This window comes from Lepus europaeus, chromosome 4 (assembly GCF_033115175.1).
Source record: "Lepus europaeus isolate LE1 chromosome 4, mLepTim1.pri, whole genome shotgun sequence".
NCBI lineage: Eukaryota > Metazoa > Chordata > Mammalia > Lagomorpha > Leporidae > Lepus > Lepus europaeus.
In genome coordinates, this window is record NC_084830.1 from 46,246,403 (window position 1) to 46,266,429 (window position 20,027).

At 41.5% G+C, this 20,027-nt stretch overlaps 1 protein-coding gene across 2 annotated transcripts in view; it reads right to left on the reverse strand.

Annotated features, from left to right (window-relative positions):
* Window positions 1-720: 720 nt before the first annotated feature.
* The window catches only part of SDC2 (syndecan 2), a 120,825-nt gene continuing 101,518 nt past the window's right edge, over window positions 721-20,027 (reverse strand). For both annotated transcript variants that reach the window (XM_062188204.1, XM_062188203.1), the window contains exons 2-5: window positions 19,585-19,696; window positions 11,489-11,622; window positions 4,015-4,150; window positions 721-3,109 (exon numbers count right to left, since the gene is read on the reverse strand). In XM_062188204.1, coding sequence (XP_062044188.1) covers window positions 2,946-3,109; window positions 4,015-4,150; window positions 11,489-11,622; window positions 19,585-19,696 — 546 coding nt within the window. In that variant the 3' untranslated portion in view covers window positions 721-2,945. The remainder of the gene's footprint in view (window positions 3,110-4,014; window positions 4,151-11,488; window positions 11,623-19,584; window positions 19,697-20,027) is intronic.

A 20,027-nucleotide genomic window follows, 5' to 3' on the forward strand; every position in this document is an offset into this window, starting at 1 on the left:
CTTATTTAGCTTATCTTCTTAGATTCTCTATCAAACAGACTACAGGGGTACTTCAAAAAGTTCATGGGAAATGAAATGAACAGATGTTTATTTTGGTGCAAAATTGTTTGAAACCCATGAAGTTTTTTAATAATATTATTTCCCATGAAGTTTTTTAAGACAACCTCATATGCACAGAGTTCAAAAATTTTTTTGCATCAAAAATAACTTATGCCTTAATTTCATTAACTTTTTTGATGTGCCCTTGTATATACCCTCAATAAGTAAGGGCATTTAATCTAATTTGCCAAGAAAAGAGTGCACTACCAAAAATCTTAATTCCCTAAACATCTGATATGAAATAACCAACTTTTAACATTAATAGGTTGGCAAGTTCTAAAATCGTGTTCTTCCTAAATTCACTTTCATTCACCAAGTTCTAACCAAAAGTTCAACTACTATGCATCTGCACAAAAAAAACTTTTTAAAAAATATAAAAGCTCATCTTATTTCCCCCATAATGGGCGGGTTTTGAAAATCTCTCAAGCACAAAGCCATATGCACACAAGGGAAAGCATTTACATGTGGATAAGGAAACAGGACATTTTCACATTGACTTTAATATTTATATTTTACCAAAATTTTCCTGGACTCAGTAATCATAACACTTTTTATAGTATTTACTGAACCTAAGAAATCAAAATAAACTGAGCAAAAAACGTACAGTTGAAGAAAACTGGATGTCAGTCTATACAATGATTTACTTTCGGCATGACAGACTTTATTTTGGCACTTTAACAAATATTTTGCTTTACAGCAGTGACAAAATATTTGCCAGAAATTTTCTTTTCCTGGCATGGATACTCCAAGCAGTTGTTATTCTGTGAATTGAATTTCACTCTGCCTTTGCACAGTAAGAGGTATACCCACTACATTCTTCTCAGCCTCTGCAATTGAGGGACATTGTGTGGCTTTTAAAATCACTCTAAATAAAATGAATTGATTCTGTAAGTGATGGGGTGGGACTCTGAGATTTAAGGCCATTCAAGATTCAAAAGTAAACGCTGTTCCAAGTGTTGCCTTAAAAAAAAAGGCATTTTAAAAATGAGTTCTGGGGCAGTTCTAGAGAATGTTCTCTAAATGAAGTATTAAAAGTAAGTTGGAAAAGTTGCTGCTTTTGCTGTCTTTTTCCTATTTCAGTGGCTCATAGTTGAAAACAAAATTAAAGGTAAAACAGCAAAAGGAAATATTCGGTACACGTAAGTGCCCAGCCAAGGTGCCCTCACACTTGCACCTCCTCCTCAGGCATCACTCTTCCCAGTCACTTCCCTCCTGCACAACAAGGCCCTCATTTAAGCCACAGAGCCCCCCTGCCATCTCTCCTTCCCCATAATGTGAGCTATGGTATGCCATCTATTCGTTCTTCAGTTAAGCTTCAGGAGAGATATGGAGCACAGGCTCAAAGGTAAATCAGTCTGTGAGACTGTCATGGATTGGCTTCCAGAAAGTTCCCTGCAATTCTTTGGAATTTATGGTCTTCGGCGTGGTTTGCAAAAGCAGGCATCTGTCTCAACATTGCCATCAGCTATCCTAGAAAGGTTGTAAACTTCGAAATTCCCTGGTAGCCTTCCAGTAACTGTACCCAAACACACACAGGATGGTACACTCAGATTTCCTCCGGCCAGTCCAGAAGTGAATCTGGTAATAAACAGCCTCACTGATGGGCTCTTTGGTTTTGATTTACAGACACCACGGAACACTTAGAAATCAAACCCACATCGTCCTTGAGGGCAGACATTCATTAGCAACGGGGAGTTGTACATTTGATCGAAAATGTACAAAATGTATAACAGTGACATTTTCAATATGAGGCCACATGATTTATTCAGTAGTTTTTATGTTCCCAAATTACAATTTTTGTCTATTCATAAGACTACAAAAGTTACCATTAGAATTGTCTGTGCTTATAAAATACCAACTTTTTTTTTAAACTGTTATATATACTCATTTAACACCAGTCTGCGACAAGTTACATAGAATCATAGGCACTTCAAAGGCTTAAAAAGATGTTTACAACTTAAATGCATCTTTTAGAACAAAAACTGGTTTTTTCTTTAAACCCCTACTCGTACCTTCAAATTGCAAGAAATTAACAAATACAGTGGCCAAAGAAATCTGCAGCAACTTCTCAAAATACTGTTAGCATCTTTGGATTTGCTGAGTAACTCCCATCCGATCCTCCCAAGAGAAGATCTGATTGGACAGATGTGACTAAACAGTTTTGTAGTAATAATCCAATTTTACACGTTAACTTGCTCTTGCAAATCTGCCTGAAGCTATAGGTAATGAAAAATAAAGCAAGTGTAAAATGGACAGTCTGACACTGAAAAATTTACACAAAGTGGAAGTTAAAGTTTACATATTTGAAAATCACATATACACTAAATTACCATTATCTGAATTCTCCAAAGACAAATTGCACCATGACAGCTACAAAAGGCATAGGATTTGGTTTTGGTTTTAAGGGGACAGAGGGCAGGGCAGAGGAAAAGAGGGGGACAACAGATAAATTAACAAAATAAGACCCACTTGGTAAGGTCAATCCCAGACATGCTGACACAAACAAAAACAGCTTTCATCTTCAATCCATAGTATAAAAACAATCTTTTCATATTTGCACATAAAAGTTTAAACCAATTCCATGGACATCGAGGGTGTTCATAACATAATATTTTGCCACTGCTATTCACAGAACACTGCAGATGTTAAATTTTAATTTTATGTTGTTCTAAAGAAATACATGAAAAGTTTTAAATACAATGGGATTTTATCATTAAAGTGCCAGAATGGCTCTTTAATGAAAATAAAAACAAAAACAAAAAAAACAAAGATCTTCATTATTCTATGCAAAAGCTTTATTTTGAAAAGTTCAGTGATCTCACAAATAGAGACACTAAGTGGAAGTTTTATGCATAAAACTCCTTAGTAGGTGCCTTCTGATAAGCAGCACTGGATGGTTTGCGTTCTCCAAGGTCATAGCTGCCTTCATCCTTCTTTCTCATGCGATACACCAACAGCAGGATAAGGAAGATTGCAAAGAGAAAGCCGATGACTCCCCCGGCAATGACAGCTGAAACATGCCAGAAGAAAGATTGCTTTTAGAAGAGATTCAAGGGCTGCAGAACTTTACTTTGTCAAGCCCAATCTATTTACACTTTTATAAAAGGCTTAATTTGAAAATCTAAACTTTTTTAAAAACTGGATTCAGTAAAGCAACCAGGTAATTATGCAAATCTGACATTCCTCGGGAAGGTACAATACTTTCTTTGATTAGTATTAGTATCACCCAAAAGCTTCAATAAGAAAAATCTGCCTGTGACCTCAACTAATCCCACACTTAAAATGCCTTCATCTTTTCAGTATTCACATTTCATATTTCCATCACCCCACTGCTTTTTCAGTGAAAACACAACACAGGCTATCATTGACTCAAAAATTTTAAGTGTGAAGATGAAAAAAGCATGGAAATTTCTTTCTAGTCTGGCTTTTGAGTCTATCCTTCCAAGGGTTAGGTATTGCTTTATCTTGCAAATCTTCTCCTTTGAAACCAAGTGTTAGCACTTATGCAGGCTACATATAGAGTCAACTTTCTTAACATTTAGGGTTGTAATTCTGTCAACCACCTCCCACTTGTGCCCTCCACTCCTGAAGACCTTTATCTTTCTCTTTATTTTGAAATCAGGATGACCTGAAGCAAGACTGACTGGTCTTCATATCCTGCCAACCTGCCATGCCCTGCTGTTCTGCACAGATTCAGTTCTTAACTTTCCTCTTCTTTGTGACTTCCCACTCTCCACTCCTACCCAATGGGTGATGCTGCCGGTAGAAGACAAACAGGATGCTTGCCAAATCTTTCACCATGCAATAACGGGCTCTCAAAACTGCATTCAGCAGGAAGGTGCCACTCAGCAAGCTTGGCCGCCCCTCTGAACATCACTTATACAGCCTGTCCCCAGATAGCCACCAGCCACTCACCTGCAAGGACTTCTGTTCGTTTAAACAGATTGTCTGAGTGTTTCTCGGTGAACACGTTTGTGCCCTCTTCAGCTGGGTCCATTTTCCTTTCTGAGTCAGAGAGGTGAACTTTCTCCTTATCAATTTCTTCCGGTGACTGGGATGGGAGAAAGAGAAACATTATATCAATTTTTAAGCATATGCTGGAAAGAAGGGCTATCAGAAGAATAGATTCCGGGGATCCCTTTCTTCCAGTCATGCACTCAGGAAGTCACTGGAATAATCACTTCATTGATGTTTACTCCAATGTGTGAGTTCCAAGGTGGATTCAAGGAGCCATGGATTTGCATGACATCCATCACATGAACAGGCAAGATGGACGGTCCGTGATTTTTATCATAATTCCAATGACATTGTTTGGCTGACATTTCCTATGATTTCTAGTTTCTTGCCACTCCTCTGACTTCAGGCTAGCGTCTCCCTTTGGCTGCTTTAATCCAATTGCATGGTGCTAATTTTCCTTACTCCTTCATGTCTTTGCTCCCCACAGCAGTGTGATGATAGTTCCTGTAGAGACCCCCACAGTCTTATTCTGTAAAGGTTTACTCTACTTAGCCCTGTACCTTCAGTGAAGCCTGGACAAGAACTTCAGGGGGACCTGGGCTCTTCATGTAGCTCTTGTGGGACTCTGACCAAACCATTCTACTTTTCTGCACCAGTTTCCTCATCTGAATAATTAAGGACATTCTCAGGCTCTTGGAAGTTCCACAATACAAAAGTATAAATCTATGTAACTCTCACAGTCTCATCTCCAGTCAGCCTTTACTCTTACCTGGCCAGCAGCCCACAAGACATCTACCCTCAGCTGTATCACTTTTCCCCCTACGTGTCAAATCTAAAAAGTAATTTCTCACTCAATCAGATCAGCTCTCTTCTCTATTTCCATTAATGGGACCATATTTGAGGGGGTGGGGGAACTAATTATTCTCTAGCACATTTCATATTTTATGTTTTCCCATATCAATTTAAGAGAGTCTCTATTCTCTTAAATTTCTCCCTTGGAGTCTCATTTCTTTTTCTGTTCTTACTTTTTTTTTTTTTTTTTAAGAATTTTTTTTTTTTTTAAAGTGAGTTTTAAGAAAGAAAGAGAGAGAGAGAGATCTTCCATTGGCTGGTTCACTCCCCAAATGGTTGCAATGGCCAGGGCAGGGCCAGACTGAAGTCAGGGGTTTCATCTGGGTCTCCCACATGGGTGAAGAGGCGCAAGGACTTTGGGCCATCTTCTGCTGCTTTCCCAGGTGCATGAGCAGCACTTCCCCCCATCTTCCCTCCCACTCATGCTCCAACTCTTCCTCCACCTTCCTCTCGGATTCCCACTCCTAATTTTTACAATGATCTTTTTTTATAGCATACTTAATAGTCATATGGTTAATGCTACCCTAAGTAAAAGAGTTCAACAAATAATATGAAAACAAAATACTGTTCCTCAACAAAAGAGACAAGAGCTGTAAACCATCATTGATTCTCAAAAAGTCTATTTTGCTTCAATACATTATATTTTACCTCTAATCAGAAAAACATATGATATCTGTCTGACCATCTTTTGCAAAAGGCAAGATTCCTTCCTTCCTTCCTTCCTTCCTTCCTTCCTTCCTTCCTTCCTTCCTCCCTCCCTCCCTCCCTCCCTCCCTCCCTGCCTTCTTTCCATAGATGAGTAGTACTCCATAGTGTATGTGCGTATATATACTATAATTTCTTTATCCAGTCATCAGTTGATGGACATCAAGGTTGATTCTATATCTTAGCTATTGGATGACACTGATTTTTATTAGCTATTTAAAGTTTTCCAAAACATTCTATGGGTTTGAGAATGACTGGGTGATGAAAGTCCAGTTCAAATGTGGTGTTTGTTCTCTACCATACTAAAGTTCTTATCCGCCAACATTATGGATGAAAAACTGTCAACTCTACTGGGCGGTAAAGACAATAATCCTTTTTAGTTCTACTATTCTTCCTAAGAACATCCAATCATCTCCACTAGGACTTAACATGCCACAGCCCAGTCGTGTGATTGATTTCTTGCTGAAGGCTGGAGTTCATCCAAAATGGCAGCCTGCTTCTTAAGTCTAGAGGGTTTAAGAACATAAGAAGACCTCACCTTCTTTTTTAAAGATGTATTTATTTATTTGAAAGTGAGAATTACACAGAGAGAAGGAGAGGCAGAGAGAGGTCTTCCATCCACTGGTTCACTCCACAGTTGGCTGCAACGGCTGGAGCTGTGTCGATCTAAAGCCAGGAGCTTCTTCCAGGTCTCCCATGTGGGTGCAGGGGCCCGAGGACTTGAGCCATCTTCTGCTGCTTTCTCAGGCCACAGCAGAGAGCTGGATCAGAAGTGGAGCAGCCGGGAGTTGAACCGGCACCCAGATGAATGCAGGAGGTGGCTCTATCAACTACGCCACAGTGCTGGCCCTGAAGACCTCACCTTCTTAGGTTGCCTTACAGTCAGCCTCATTTCTAGGGAGGATCACATGCTATACAAAGTATATTCATTTGAACTCTATGTATGCAAGAGCAGCAGGTCCCTGCCTCAGTGGATGAGAACCCAGGTTTCTACTATAGATGGTGCATGATAAAGAATGCCTTTACTCCCAAGCACGAGAAAACTTACACTGCCTAAACTTCAACCTGTCATGATTACAAAAAGCAGAACCCACAGAGGAATTGTCAATCACCGTTGCACAACATGAACCCAAAGTTTTACTGTTCTCTCTGTTACTATGACAGAATAAAATAGGAAAGGCAGTCTTAGGCCTTCATGTTCCAAGGTAAATCAGAGGCCTGAGTTTTCTCCATTCTTTTCATGGAATGCACATCACTAATTGGCTGTCCAGTAGGAGAGACGAGGAACCAGAGAATAGATTACCTGCATTCTAACCCAGGGAACTTTTCTCTGCTCATTAACAGCGCTTTGTAGGGCTGGTGCTGTGGCATACTAGGCTAATCTTCCACCTGCAGTGCTGGCAACGCATATGGGTCCCAGTTTGTGTCCAGGCTGTTCCTCTTCCAGTCCAGCTCTCTGTTTATGGCCTGGGAAAGCAGTAGAAGATAGCCCAAGTGCTTGGGCCCCTCTACCTGTGTGAGAGACCCAGAAGAAGCTTCTGGCTCCTGGCTTTGGATCGGCTCAGCTCTGGCCGTTGTGGCCATTTGGGAAGGGAACCAGCAGATGGAAGACATCTCTCTCTCTCTCTCTTTCTCTCTCTCTCTCTCTCTTCTCTCCCTCCCTCCCTCTGTCTGTAACTCTACTTCTCAAATAAATAAATATTTTTTTTTTTAAAAAAGCTTTGCTAGTAGAGATTAGGAAAAGGAAGAGAGAAATCAAGTGGTAGATGGGTTTGTGAACAGGAAAGGGGGTATGCAAGTTCTGATGGGAAATGAGATGGACATAAATAACCTCTGTAACACGAGAGGTTTCAAAAAGTGCTTGGAAAATGTGTATCACAAAAAATCTAGGCTAGGTGAAGACACCACTAGGGATACTTGCATACCGTATTGGAGTGCCTAGGTTTGGAGTCTGGGCTCCACTCCCAATTCCAGCTTTCTGCTATTATGAATCCTGGAAGGCAGCAGGTGGCAGCTCATGTAGTTGGGTTCCTGCCACGCACCTGAGATACTCAGAATTAGTTCTCAGCTCCTGGCCTTAGCCTGGCCCAGCCATGGATTTTTGCAGGCATTTTTGGGGGAGTAAAACAACAGATGAGAGATTTGTGTATCTGTTTGTCTTTTTACCTTTCAAATAATTAAAAATAAGCTTTAAAAAATCTGTATTTGGATTTCAAAAAGTAATTTTGCAACAAAATTAATTTTTATTTTCCTTGAACTTTTTGAAGTTGTATTTTTGTTATTAAAAAAAACTTAACTTTTTGAACCTTTATATTTGAAATTGGGCTTAATTTACCTGTATCATCTTTGTCCATTATTATGAAAAATCACATGATATCATCTCAGATTTTTTGAGTCCCTAAAGTCATTTAAGACCCATGTGATTCAGCTTTTGATTGAGTAGTAGGCTCAAAGAAACATGCATCCTGGGGATCCTAGGGCATGGATGGAAGGCTCCCCAGGGCTGGGGTCACTCCGCACTTGGAGGAATAGTCCACAGTGCACAAGCCTCAGGGTGCCCTCGTGGAACAATCATTTTTTTTTTTTATTGAAAAGTTTTATTATATGGAAGCAGAGGCTTGACTAAGAAGAAATCATTCTACTGTAGAGATCTAATCTGAAATACCTTACTTTTGTATACATGAACAAAATGAAATTTTACAGGGGCAGCACCAAACACTAAATGAAACTGATTAAAGATCTGTCATGTCCATGTCTGTTTGGAAGCCATGGACATGAATTGGAAGTCAAAGATGACAAGTGATGATCTGCTTGAACCAATAATTGTCTCTGTTTAATTTTTAGTCACATAAATTTACTGCAGACTAGATAGAGTATCTAGAATGGTGACATTAGTGTCACTGTGAGACCCATTCAACATCAACATTTACACTAATGGTATCCTAGAGGCAATGTTTAATTCAGTTGTATCATGTAACTGTAAAATGGAAAATTGAATCCCTATCTTCATTTTTATTCATTATCAATATCATCATAATCAGGGCCTAGAACAAGAGTTTGACACATAATGAAGAGCACTCAACAAATCTACCATGAATGGACGAATTTTTATTGCTATACTGAACACAATTTGTAGCAGGAATATAAATGTATTAAGATGTTTCGGAATCTTCAATTTCTAAACTCATCTGCCAAATATCTTTTATTCTCCATCTTGATCTTATGCAATTACTATCTTAAAGCCAATTTTTAGAAAATTTAAGTCCATTTCCAATTCACTGTCATAAACAAATCCACAAAACTCCACGTCAAATTGGGTTTTGCTTAGAATTCAGCTATATCACTAAAAGCCAAAATTCTCCCAGCAGAGTTCCTTGCCTCAAGCTAGTGAGTCCTAATGGTGACTGACTTCAAGAGATTTCATCATGAACAGTGGTCAAACAAACGTCGTAGATTAAAAAAATGCATCTTACAAGAGCCATACTGCATAACTATACATACACACTCTGGCGGGCAGCCATCCTACTACCAATTGCACTTGATGCTTCTCATTTCTCCACTTCTCTCCTCTTACACTGATTCAGTTTAGACACCAATGGAGGAGCTTCCATGCAGGGAGCCATCATCATATACTAGGGATATCTGCCTTGGTCCTCAAAGAGTATTTCTTTTCCTATCTCCTTTCTATCTCCCAGCTTGTGCAATCAGTTTGCCACTAACACTGACTAACCCTTCTGAATCCTACAGAGAGCACACCAGTCTGGACAGGGCTGTTGCCCTGGCTGCTCCACATCAACATAAACCCATCTGGCTGTGTCATTCATCAGGCTGGTCGCAGGCACTTGGGGACACCGAAGATGAGGGAGAAACAAGGTTTGGGTCAGGGTATGAAAAGCCCACTTACGTTTCTGCCTGCAGAGAGGCACGCCCTGCTCCAGAGAAGACCCCTCACTACCTGTGTAAAACAGCCTTCCACGGACTTCCTGTCTAATCAGAATACGGGAGCGTTCCAAAAGGGGATGCTTCGGTTTGTTTGTTTTCAAAAGCGGTATGCTGCCCCCGAATTGTCTGCAAACTCCACCACTGCACTTACCACACATGCTCGTTTGGTGAACTGGCTTGGTCTCTTCTGCTCTACCAAATGCAATCAATGCTTACAGAATGCTTACTAGGTCTCAAGTGCCAAAGCTACAAGCACTCCCATTTAATCTTAATGATCCATAAAGAATGGCACAGAAGCTAAGAAATTTGACTGGACCCATGATGTAAAACTTAGGTTTTCTCCAGACTTTTAAAATGCATTTTCCAACTTAAATAGCCTACCTATTAAAACGTGGTCAGCTAACGGCAATATAATAAGGCCAAAATCTAATAAACTAATAAGGCCAAAATCATGAACCTACAATTTTCATTTGCTGGGTATATTTGGTCTGTTCTAAGGCCAAAGACCTCATTCTTAATAAGTCAGGTCTCGAAGCGCATTTATACAGATGTGCCCAGGTTCGTCATTATTGTAAGAGATCAAAGTTTCCAAACTGCTGATGGGGTCTCAAGGAAACTCTGAGAAATGACTTACTGAGGTAAGCACAATTTCAAGATGTAACTTGGAGTTTCATTCCACTGCCCACTTCAACATATGTAAAGTTCACAGTGGTTTAAATCAGAGAACTCTCTAGGAAATGGAGAAATTTTTTTTTTTTTCTTGGCTTAAGCCAAATCAGTAAGGTTTTGCTTCTTAACTGGACTTAAGAAGGAGTGCCATGTGAAAAATATTCATATATGTTAGGCATGGGTGATAAAAGTAGTTAAATGGCTAAGTGCCAAAATAATCATAAAGAATAAGAAAGAGTCATTTACAATTATATGAGGGTATTTCAAAAAGTTCATGTAAAATGGAATTAAAGACAAATTTATTTTTGGGCAAAAAAGTTTTGAAATCCATGTATATAGAGAGTCTTCCAAAAGTTCATGAAAAGGGCTAGTGTTGTAGTGCAGCAGGTTAAGTGCCGCCACCTGTGATGTCAGCATTCCACATGAGTGCCAGTTTGAGTCCTGACTTCTGGTTCTGATCCTACTCCCTGCTAATGTGCTGGGAAAGCAGCAGTGGAAGATGCCCTGAGTACTTGGGCCCCTGCAACCCATGTGGGTAATCTGGATGGAGTTCCTGGATCCTGGTTTTGGCCTAGCCCAGCCCTGGCCATTATGGTCATATGGGGAGTGAACCAGCAGATGGAAGATCTTTCTCTCTCTCTCTCCCTTCCTCCCTCTCCCTGTCTATCTCTGCCTTTCAAAAAAAAAAATGTTCATGAAAATGTGTATTATGAAAAAATACTACATGCATGTCAAAATTATTTCACACAAAAATTATCTTTTACTTCCATTTTTCATGAAGACTTTCAAAGACAGGTTGGGCCAGCATGTGGCACAGCAAGTTAAACCATTGCCTGCAATGCCAGATCTAATACTGGAGCAGCAGTTTGAGTTCTGGCTGCTCCCTTTCAGATCCAGCTGTCAGCTAATGAGCCTGGGAAGGCAGCAGGTGATGGTTCAAGTTCTTGGGTCCCTGCCACCCACATAGGAGACCCAGATGGAGTTCTAGACTCCTGGCTTTGGCCTAGCTCAGCCCTGGCCATTGCAGTCCTTTGGGTAGTGAACCAGCAGATGGAAGATCTCTTTGCCTCTGTCTCTCCTCCCTCTCTCTCTGTTGTTTGGCCTTTCAAAGAAATGAAGTAAATCTTACCAAAAAAAATCATTTGCCCCATAACTTTAAATGGCACCTCTTAAAAGGACTGTTCTGTGCAATTAAAAAAAAAAAAAAAAGAGGAGCTTTAAAATGACCTGATGACCTGATAACACAAGGCAAGGAAAAACGCACCTTCGTCTGGGCGGGCATCTTGTTTTGTATCTTTAGTGTTGTGGTTTCCACTTTGGGAGCAGCACTAGTGAATGGTATCTTTAGAAATGGTCGAGATGTTGTCAGCTCTGGACTCTCTATGTCCTCGTCAGCTCCTGGAAAAATAAGGGAAGTCAAGCTGATTTCTACATGATCGAAGGCTGTTACTGACAAAACCATGTTCTTTGAAAACACTACTCCTTAAGAAACTAGCACAAGCCTCTCTCTGGTCTTTGCTGCCCTGAAGAGACTGACTTCAAAGGCAGCTATAGGTGCCCTGGAGGTTTTTTCTAGAATGCTGTTATTCTGAACATCTCAAGTAGCTCTCTTTTCACTTGCCATGTTCAATTTCTCCTGTTCAATGAGACATCTTCTTGTCTATACTGACATACGCTCCCTTTCCCATTCTAAAAACACAACAAAACAAACATAGGAAAGGAAAACTTTCTCACAACTGACTCCTTGTCTCATGGTGAGCTCCTGCCCTCTCTCTTCTCCAAGGAGCATGTGGACACTGGTTTGCTCCTGACCCCATCAACTGCTCTACTCTGCTTTTCTCCTTGCAGTTGGGGTTTCCCTATCACCACACTGGTCATCCTGTTTGCCTAACGTCACCAAATGTCCTCTACATTGCCATATGCAATAGTATTTTCAGAGTGCTCCCCAACTAATAGAATTTCTTGGACCACTGGACACTGTCAACTGCCATCTCCTTGATACACCGTATTTCTCTGGGCTCCTGTGACTTCCTGGCTTTCCCCTACCTTTCTGGCTATTCTAAGTCTCCTTTGCAGGTTTATTCCCCCTCTACCTGGACATCAGTTATCAGAGTTCCTGAAGGTTCAGCCATAGGCCTCTTATTTTATACTTTCTCCCTCACCCACACTCATGGCTTCAATAAACCATCTAAAAACAGATTAACACCCAAATGTTTTTAATCGTCTCAACTAAAATTCAGATTCATATATCCAAAAGCCTACTTGACACTTTCACTTGAATGACTCAAAACATTACACACCTCTAACTTGTCCAATTCAGAATTTAGGCTCTCTCCTCCTCAACCCCCACAAACCAGTCTTCTCCCCCCTTGCAGAGGCTGAAATTCTGTTCTTACATATTCAGACTCTAACTTCCTCTTTCTTATCTCCATATAGAACCCTTCACCCAGTCCTACTGGCTGTACCTTCTTAATATCTCTGCTCTGTAACACCTTTCTACAGTTCTGGGACATGAATCTCTGTATCTGCCTTCCTCCTAACAGGCCCTCATAGTACAGTCCACTGCTCACAAACTGTGTGGCCCCATCACCCCCATTTAAAACTCTTACATTGGCACCCAACGGTTCTTAGGATACACAGAAATGCAGCAGCCCAGCTTTGTGTAGTCTGGCCCCAGCTTCTTTATTCTGCTTCCTTGAGCACCACTGTTCTTGCTGACCTCTAAATCCCCTGATTGGCTGAAGCCCTCATTTAGTTCATTCCGAATTCACACCAGATGTCGGGGAAGACCTGCCTTCTGTATTAGGTCAGAGTTCTTTATCAAATCATTTTTAGCATTATCTTCCTTACCTTAATTGCATTTAACACAAATTTGTAATTACTTATTTGTTTACTGATTAAGCAGTTAGACAAATAACTCCCCCACCAGACTGGAAACTCCATCAGGCCAAGGAACTGTTACCTGTTTTACAGCTAGAGCACAAAGCACAATTTCTGAGACATAATGGACTCTGATCTGATTTTTGTTCAACAAGTGATTAATTAATGACTTTTCACCCAGGCACTTTTTGATTTTTTACCAGAACAGCATTTAAGAATTCTAACATTCAAATAAATACAGCTTATTTTAAATTAATCATTTGTCAGACATGTAACAACTCAAAATAAACTCAAACTAACCTGCTTCCTCACACAAGAATAAATAATGAATACCTCTAAATTCTTGAAAAGAATGAGTATTTTTCACAGAATCGTCTCAACACAATAAACAGTTTGGAAGCAAGAGATAACATGCTGGGAACAGTGCAATGGCCATGGTTCATTTCTTAATTTGTTGACTGTCTTCTTTACCTTCAGAATATAGTATTTTTTATTATATGGAAGAAATGGCAGGGCATATTGGAATAAATATAGGGTTTGTTATTAGAAAAAACAAATATAGTAATGGTTCTGGCATTTATTAGCTCTATAATCTTGGGCAAGTATTAATTATTTGAGTCTTAGTTTCTTCACCTGTAAAGTAGTATAATAACAACTCAGAGTTGCATGTTACCAAACAGACATGATATATATTTGGAAGTACTCTGTGCATATATAATGTAAAAACAAGTCATTAACGATAGTTCCAGAAATACACTGTTCTTTTTATATTAGCCTGATTATCCACTCACATTTTGGACATATATAACATACTTGACTTGTTCCTACAGTGAATGTTTTTCTACAAAGAGTGAAATTTCAATGAGAAATGAAATTTTCCAATTAAGGGCTCTTAAGAGCACATTTTATTTATTTAAGAGTGAAAGCAAGGGGTGGGGCAGAGTGCTCTCATCCACTGTTTCACTCTCCTAATGCTTCACTCCCAGGCCAAGGCTGGGAATTCAATCTAGGTCTCCCATGTGGGTGGCAGGGATCCAACTACTTAAGCCATCATTGCTGCCTCCCAGAGTCTACATTAGCATGAAACCAGAGCTGGGTACTGAATGCAGGTGCTCCGATACAGGATGCAGGCATCTTAACTGCTAGCTGAACACCTGCTCCAAGGACTCCTTGCTGCCCAAGAGTTCCAAATATGAGTCAGAAAACTAGGATTGGGGGCAATCTATGTGTGAGAAGAGACCAGTAAAGCCAAAAATTCTTCAAGTTAGCCTTGTTAAGTTTGAGCCAGTGGAGTAATCTGCATCAAGGAGCTAGGCTACTGTTTTTACTACTGTTAATAAGAAGAGTAACCCTCTTGCCCATACCGGAAACCTGGGAGCCCCCCTAGATCACTTCTCCCTTCTCTCTACTTTCTAGCTCTTCTGTCTGAAATATTCACCACAAAGCCTGTCTTCCCCTTTGAAGTCCCTGCTCATCCCATCAAGGCAGCATCAATGGCATCCTCTCTCTGAAGCTTTCTGCCATCTTTCCAGCATAGAACTGCTCATTCTATTTCATCTCGTTATGGCTTAAAAATATTTATTTATTTATTTGAAAGGCAGAGAGACAGAGGAGCAGATGGAGATCTGGTTGAAAGCCCAACTGCTCCAACAGCTGAGGCTGAAACTGGGATCCAGTAACTCCACCCAGGTCTCCCACAGGGGTTGCAGGGATCCAAGTACCTGGGACATCATCTGCTGCCTCCCAGGCACATTAGCAGGAAGCTATATTGGAAGCAGAATAGTTAAGACTCAAGCTAGGAAATCCCAATATGGCATATGCTGCACCACAATGCTTACCTCCTTTTTATTGTTTTTAAATAACATTATCTTCTGCTTATGCTATGGTCTGAAAATGTTGGTGTCTGCCCAAAATCCACATGTTGAAACCTAATCCCCTTTGTAGTAGTATTAGGACCTAGCATTTGAGACATCTTCATCCCACACTGCAGTGCCTGGATTCAATTCCCAGATCTGGTTACTGACTCCAGCTTCCTGTTAATGTGGATAGTGGGAGATGGTGGTCAAGGGTCAAGTAATATGAAACAGTTCTTGGCTTCAGTCTCTGTGCAGTCCCAACTGTTGTGGGCATTTGGGGACTGAACCAGCAGATGGGAATGCCTCTCTCTCTTTCTCTCTCTCAAATAAATATTTTCTTAAAGATTTCTGGAATCTTAGATAATGGAAACAATAATATCGGTTAGAGATCACTCTTGTGAAAACCTCAAATGCTCCAAAATTTGATACTTTCTGAGCGCCAGCATGTCACAGTGGAAAACTGCATGCCTATCTTCATGTGACAAGTCATGATCAAAACACAAGTGCACTAAAAGCATTGCCAAAATACCTTCAGGCTTTGTGTATAATGTGTATATGAAATATAAATGAGTTCTTGTTTAGACTAGGTCCCCAGCCCCAAGATATCTCATTGTGTATATGCAAGTATTTCCCCCCTCCACCAAAAAAAAAGACAACCAAATCTGACATACTTCTGGTTGCAAACATTTTGAATAAGAGATACTCAACCTGTAGAACCTATCCTTAGAGGGATGTTTATAAGGATTAGAGCAGTGCCTGGCGCACGGTATCTCACATATGCCTGGCACACAACATCTCACGTATTCTAGTCATAGCTTACTGTAAGTAGTAAGCTGAAAAGCAATATCTGGCATACAGCACAGGTGCTTTCCAAAGTCAAGGATGTTCACTTTTTCACAACCACCATCCGCCCTAGGCTAGAGCTGTAACAGAAGCAACCTTGGCGCACATGTAAGCCCCAGGTTGATCTGACTACAAATCCTGGATTTCAAATGATCCACTCCAACTGCCTTGCACCTGCACGAGGGGGAAGGGCAGGAGAGTTTTCTTTAAATCAAATTTCAGAACAATCAATAAAATCATTAAAGTGACTTAGACAGCCTCTACAGATCCGTAATAACTCTCAGACCCTAAGATTCAAGAAGTACCTGTATTTATTATTTCCCAAGACATTCTGAAAATGACAGTTACACAGCACTTTTGAGGTGATAAAATTAAAGAGGTGCCATGAGTGAAAGATATTAATAGGCTTGTGGGCAATGGAGAACAACTCTTCTCACACTCACACTCACTGCGTGTGTGATGTATATCACTCTCCCAGGAATAACTGGGGCTATTTTTACATTAGGATTGCATTGTAAACTCATTGTTACTAGGTCAGCCACCACCATGCTTGTCTTTCTCAGACTTGCCATTTTCCAGCTTAAAAAATTCATTTGTTATATGGTTAGATCTCTATCAAAGACACAGTTGTTTTAATTTGTTCTGGGTCATTCTGAGCCTAGGTCAATCTGGTTGCCAGACATCTAAGCTCAGACTAGCCTTGAGTATCTATCAAATCTGTAATAAAAACCCCAAGTATGGAAGGTCTGGATAGGGGCCAGTTTATGGCTCAGGTTAAGCCACCACCTAAAACACCAGCATCCCATATAAGTGCTGGCTGGAGTTCTTTCTGCTCTACTTCTGATTCAGCTCCCTGTTAAGGTGTCTGGGAAAGCAGCAGATGGTCCAAATGCCTGGGATCCTGCCACGTATACTGAAGACCTAGGTGGAGTTCCTGGCTCTTGGCTTCTGCTTGGTCCAGCCCTGGATGTTGTGGCCTTTGGGCAGTAACCAGCAGATGGAAGATATCCCTCACTCTTGCTCTGTCTCTCCTTCTCTGTAACTCTGCCTTTCAAATAAATATATTTAAAAAAAGAGGAAAGTCTGGATAAACTTCCCTGGAATGCTGCTGACCACAAATTCCCAGCCTGACCACTAATTAAACAAGTGTACAAGCTCTTCCTTTTTCTCAGCTTCTTGGGGGCTGTTTCTGGCACAGGTAAAATATTTACCAAGTATGGTAGATGGCAAAAAGACCAGAAGTCTTTATCCCTCCTGTACCCACTGATTCTACATGTGACTTTGTAGTGTCCTTCACTGAAATGTGGCCTTCCAACTTGCTGTGACCTATGAAACACAGCAGAAATGACATCGTGCCAAGTTATAAGCCCAGGCTACAAGAAGCTTTGCACACTTCTGCTTGCTACCTTGAGGTACCCGCCTCTCTCCCTATGAACAAATGGCTGGCCACCTGGAGGATGAGACACTGTGTTGACCAGTGCCAAGTCTGCTCAGCAGTCCCTGAGATATGAGAGAGTCCGGCCAAGAACAGCAAGGCTGCATATCCGACCTGCAGCTGACAACCAGCGTGTGAAGAAGCCCTGTGAGCCCAGCCTACATCACCAGCATGAAGAATAATGAATTAGATGAATGAAGGTTGCTCTACGCCACGAAGTTTTGGGTGGCTTGTTCTGCAGCACTGCAAAGGTAACAGATACCTAATGTGACGGATACTTTAAAAAGTTCATAAAACATGTTTATTTTGGTGAAAAAATTTTTGAAATCCATTTATTGTTTTTCCATAACATGCATTTCCCACAAACTTTTAAAAGATCATGGATTTCAGGACTACTGTTGTGGGGCAGTAAGTAAAGCCAATACCTGCAACACATCCCAATTCATGTCCTGACTGCTCTACTTCCCATCCAGCTTCCTGCTAATGGCCGGGGAAAAGCAGTGGAAGATGGCCCAAGTGTTTGGGTCCTTGTACCACATGGGAGACCTAAAGGAAGCTCTTGGCTCCTGGTTTCAGCCTGATATAGCCCAAGTCATTGCAGCCATCTGGGGAGTAAACCAGCGGACAGATCTCTCCTCTCTCTCTCTCTCTCTAACTCTTTCAAACAAATAAATAAATCATTTTTAAAAAAGATCACAGATGGGGCCAGTGCTGTGGTGCAGCGGGTTAACGCCCTGGCCTGGGGCACCGGTATCCCATATGGGCGTCGGTTTGAGACCCGGCTGCTCCACTTCCAACTAGCTCTCTGCTATGGCCTGGGAAAGCAGTACAAGATGGCCCAAGTCCTAGGGCCCCTGCATCTGCGTTGGAGACCTGGAAGAAGCTCCTGGCTCCTGGCTTTGGATCAGCGCAGTTCTGGCTGTTGCAGCCAATTGGGGAGTGAACCATCAGATGGAAGACATCTCTCTCTCTCTCTTTCTCTCTCTCTCTCTTTCTCTGCCTCTCCTCTTTCTGTGTAACTCTTTCAAATAAATAAAATCTTTAAAAAAATAAAAAATAAAAAAGATGACAGATTTCAAAACATAATTGCACCAAAATAAACTTGTCTTTTAATTCCATTTTTCACAGTTTTTGAAGTACCCTGGTAAACCAAGCAAGTTGAGGATATCATTGTATTAACATTTTACTTGGCTGCTACATTTTCCCTCCTACTTTAGAGCATTGTACTATGCATATGTATATACAATATGCAATGCAAAATGTATAGGTCTCATCTATAATCTTCAACATAGGGCAAGTAAGTGGCTTCATGAAACTAGTGTTTGAGCAATTTCATGACATCACTCTGAAGTTCTCAATGATAAAATTAAAAGCTGGCCCATGGTCTTTGCAGCCTAGTGGTTAAGATGCTTGTACCTTATTTTGGAGTACCAGGGTTCAAGCCCCTGCTCTGGCTCCTGATTCTGGCTCCCTCCTGAGGCAGGAAGTGGTAGTTCAGGCACTTGGCTCCCTGTCACCCATATGGCAGACCTGGACTGAGTTTTTAAATAGCTCTTACTTCAGCCTGGTCCAGCTCCAGCTATTGTGGGCATCTGGGGTATGAAACACAGGATCGGAACTGTGTCTGTCTGTCTGCTGAAGTTTCTCTCTCTGTTTTTCTCTGCTTCTCAAACAAAAACTTTAAAAAAAAACCAAACAAACATAAAAAGCTAAAGCTAACATTGGTAGAAAACAGTGTACCAAGCACCCAAATTCTAATTCAATTCCTTTTATCGTCGTAACAGCTCTATGTGACAAGGATGATTATTAATTTCCATTTAAAAGTGAGAAGTCGGTGGCTGGTGCTGTAGCTTAACAGGCTAATCCTCCACCTTGCTGCGCCGGCACACTGGGTTCTAGTCCCGGTTGGGGTGCCAGATTCTATCCCAGTTGCCCCTCTTCCAGGCCAGCTCTCTGCTATGGCCCGGGAAGGCAGTGGAGGATGGCCCAAGTGCTTGGGCCCTGCACCCGCATGGGAGACCAGGAGAAGCACCTGGCTCCTGGCTTCGGATCAGCGCGATGCGCCGGCCGCAGCGGCCATTGGAGGGTGAACCAACGGCAAAGGAAGACCTTTCTCTCTGTCTCTCTCACTATCCATTCTGCCTGTCAAAAAAAAAAAAAAAAAAAAAAAAAAAAAAAAGTGAGAAGTCGGAGGCTCAGTGAAATCCAGTCCTAAGAGGTGGAGAGCAAAAGTTCACCCCTGGCACTTCAGCAGTGCTTCCCGCCCGTCTCCCTGAAGGAGGGACAGTGAAAGGTGTGTGCGTGTAGACAGAATGGCGCCCAGCAGTGAGAAGGAGCCAGCCTTACCCGAGCCAGACGCAGAAGCATAGTCATCGTCATCAATAGGATACACTCCCGACGCTTCTTCAATGGAGCTGTTGTCAAGGTACATGTCTTTATCAGATGTCAGCTCTGCTCGCTGAGAAAGGAAAGATGAGGGATTCAGGATGGTGAAAGATTAAGGGACCTGCTTGTTTATCTCCCTGCTCAGGTGGGAACTGCAGTGGCTTCTCTTCCTCCCTCTGCCCCATCCCTCTGAATCCACATCTCCGATCACTGCCTTCCCCAGGACACCCTGACAACTTGCACTAAATCTAGGACTAATGCCCGCGAGGGAAGCCGTGAAGCCTAACCCAGTGGAATGGAGACAGTGTGGAGACCGGAGCACCCACCAGGAGCCCACTCTGTTCCACGCCACTCCACTCGTCTAAGTTTCTATCATCCCCATGCTGGTTATAAGCCAGCTCAGG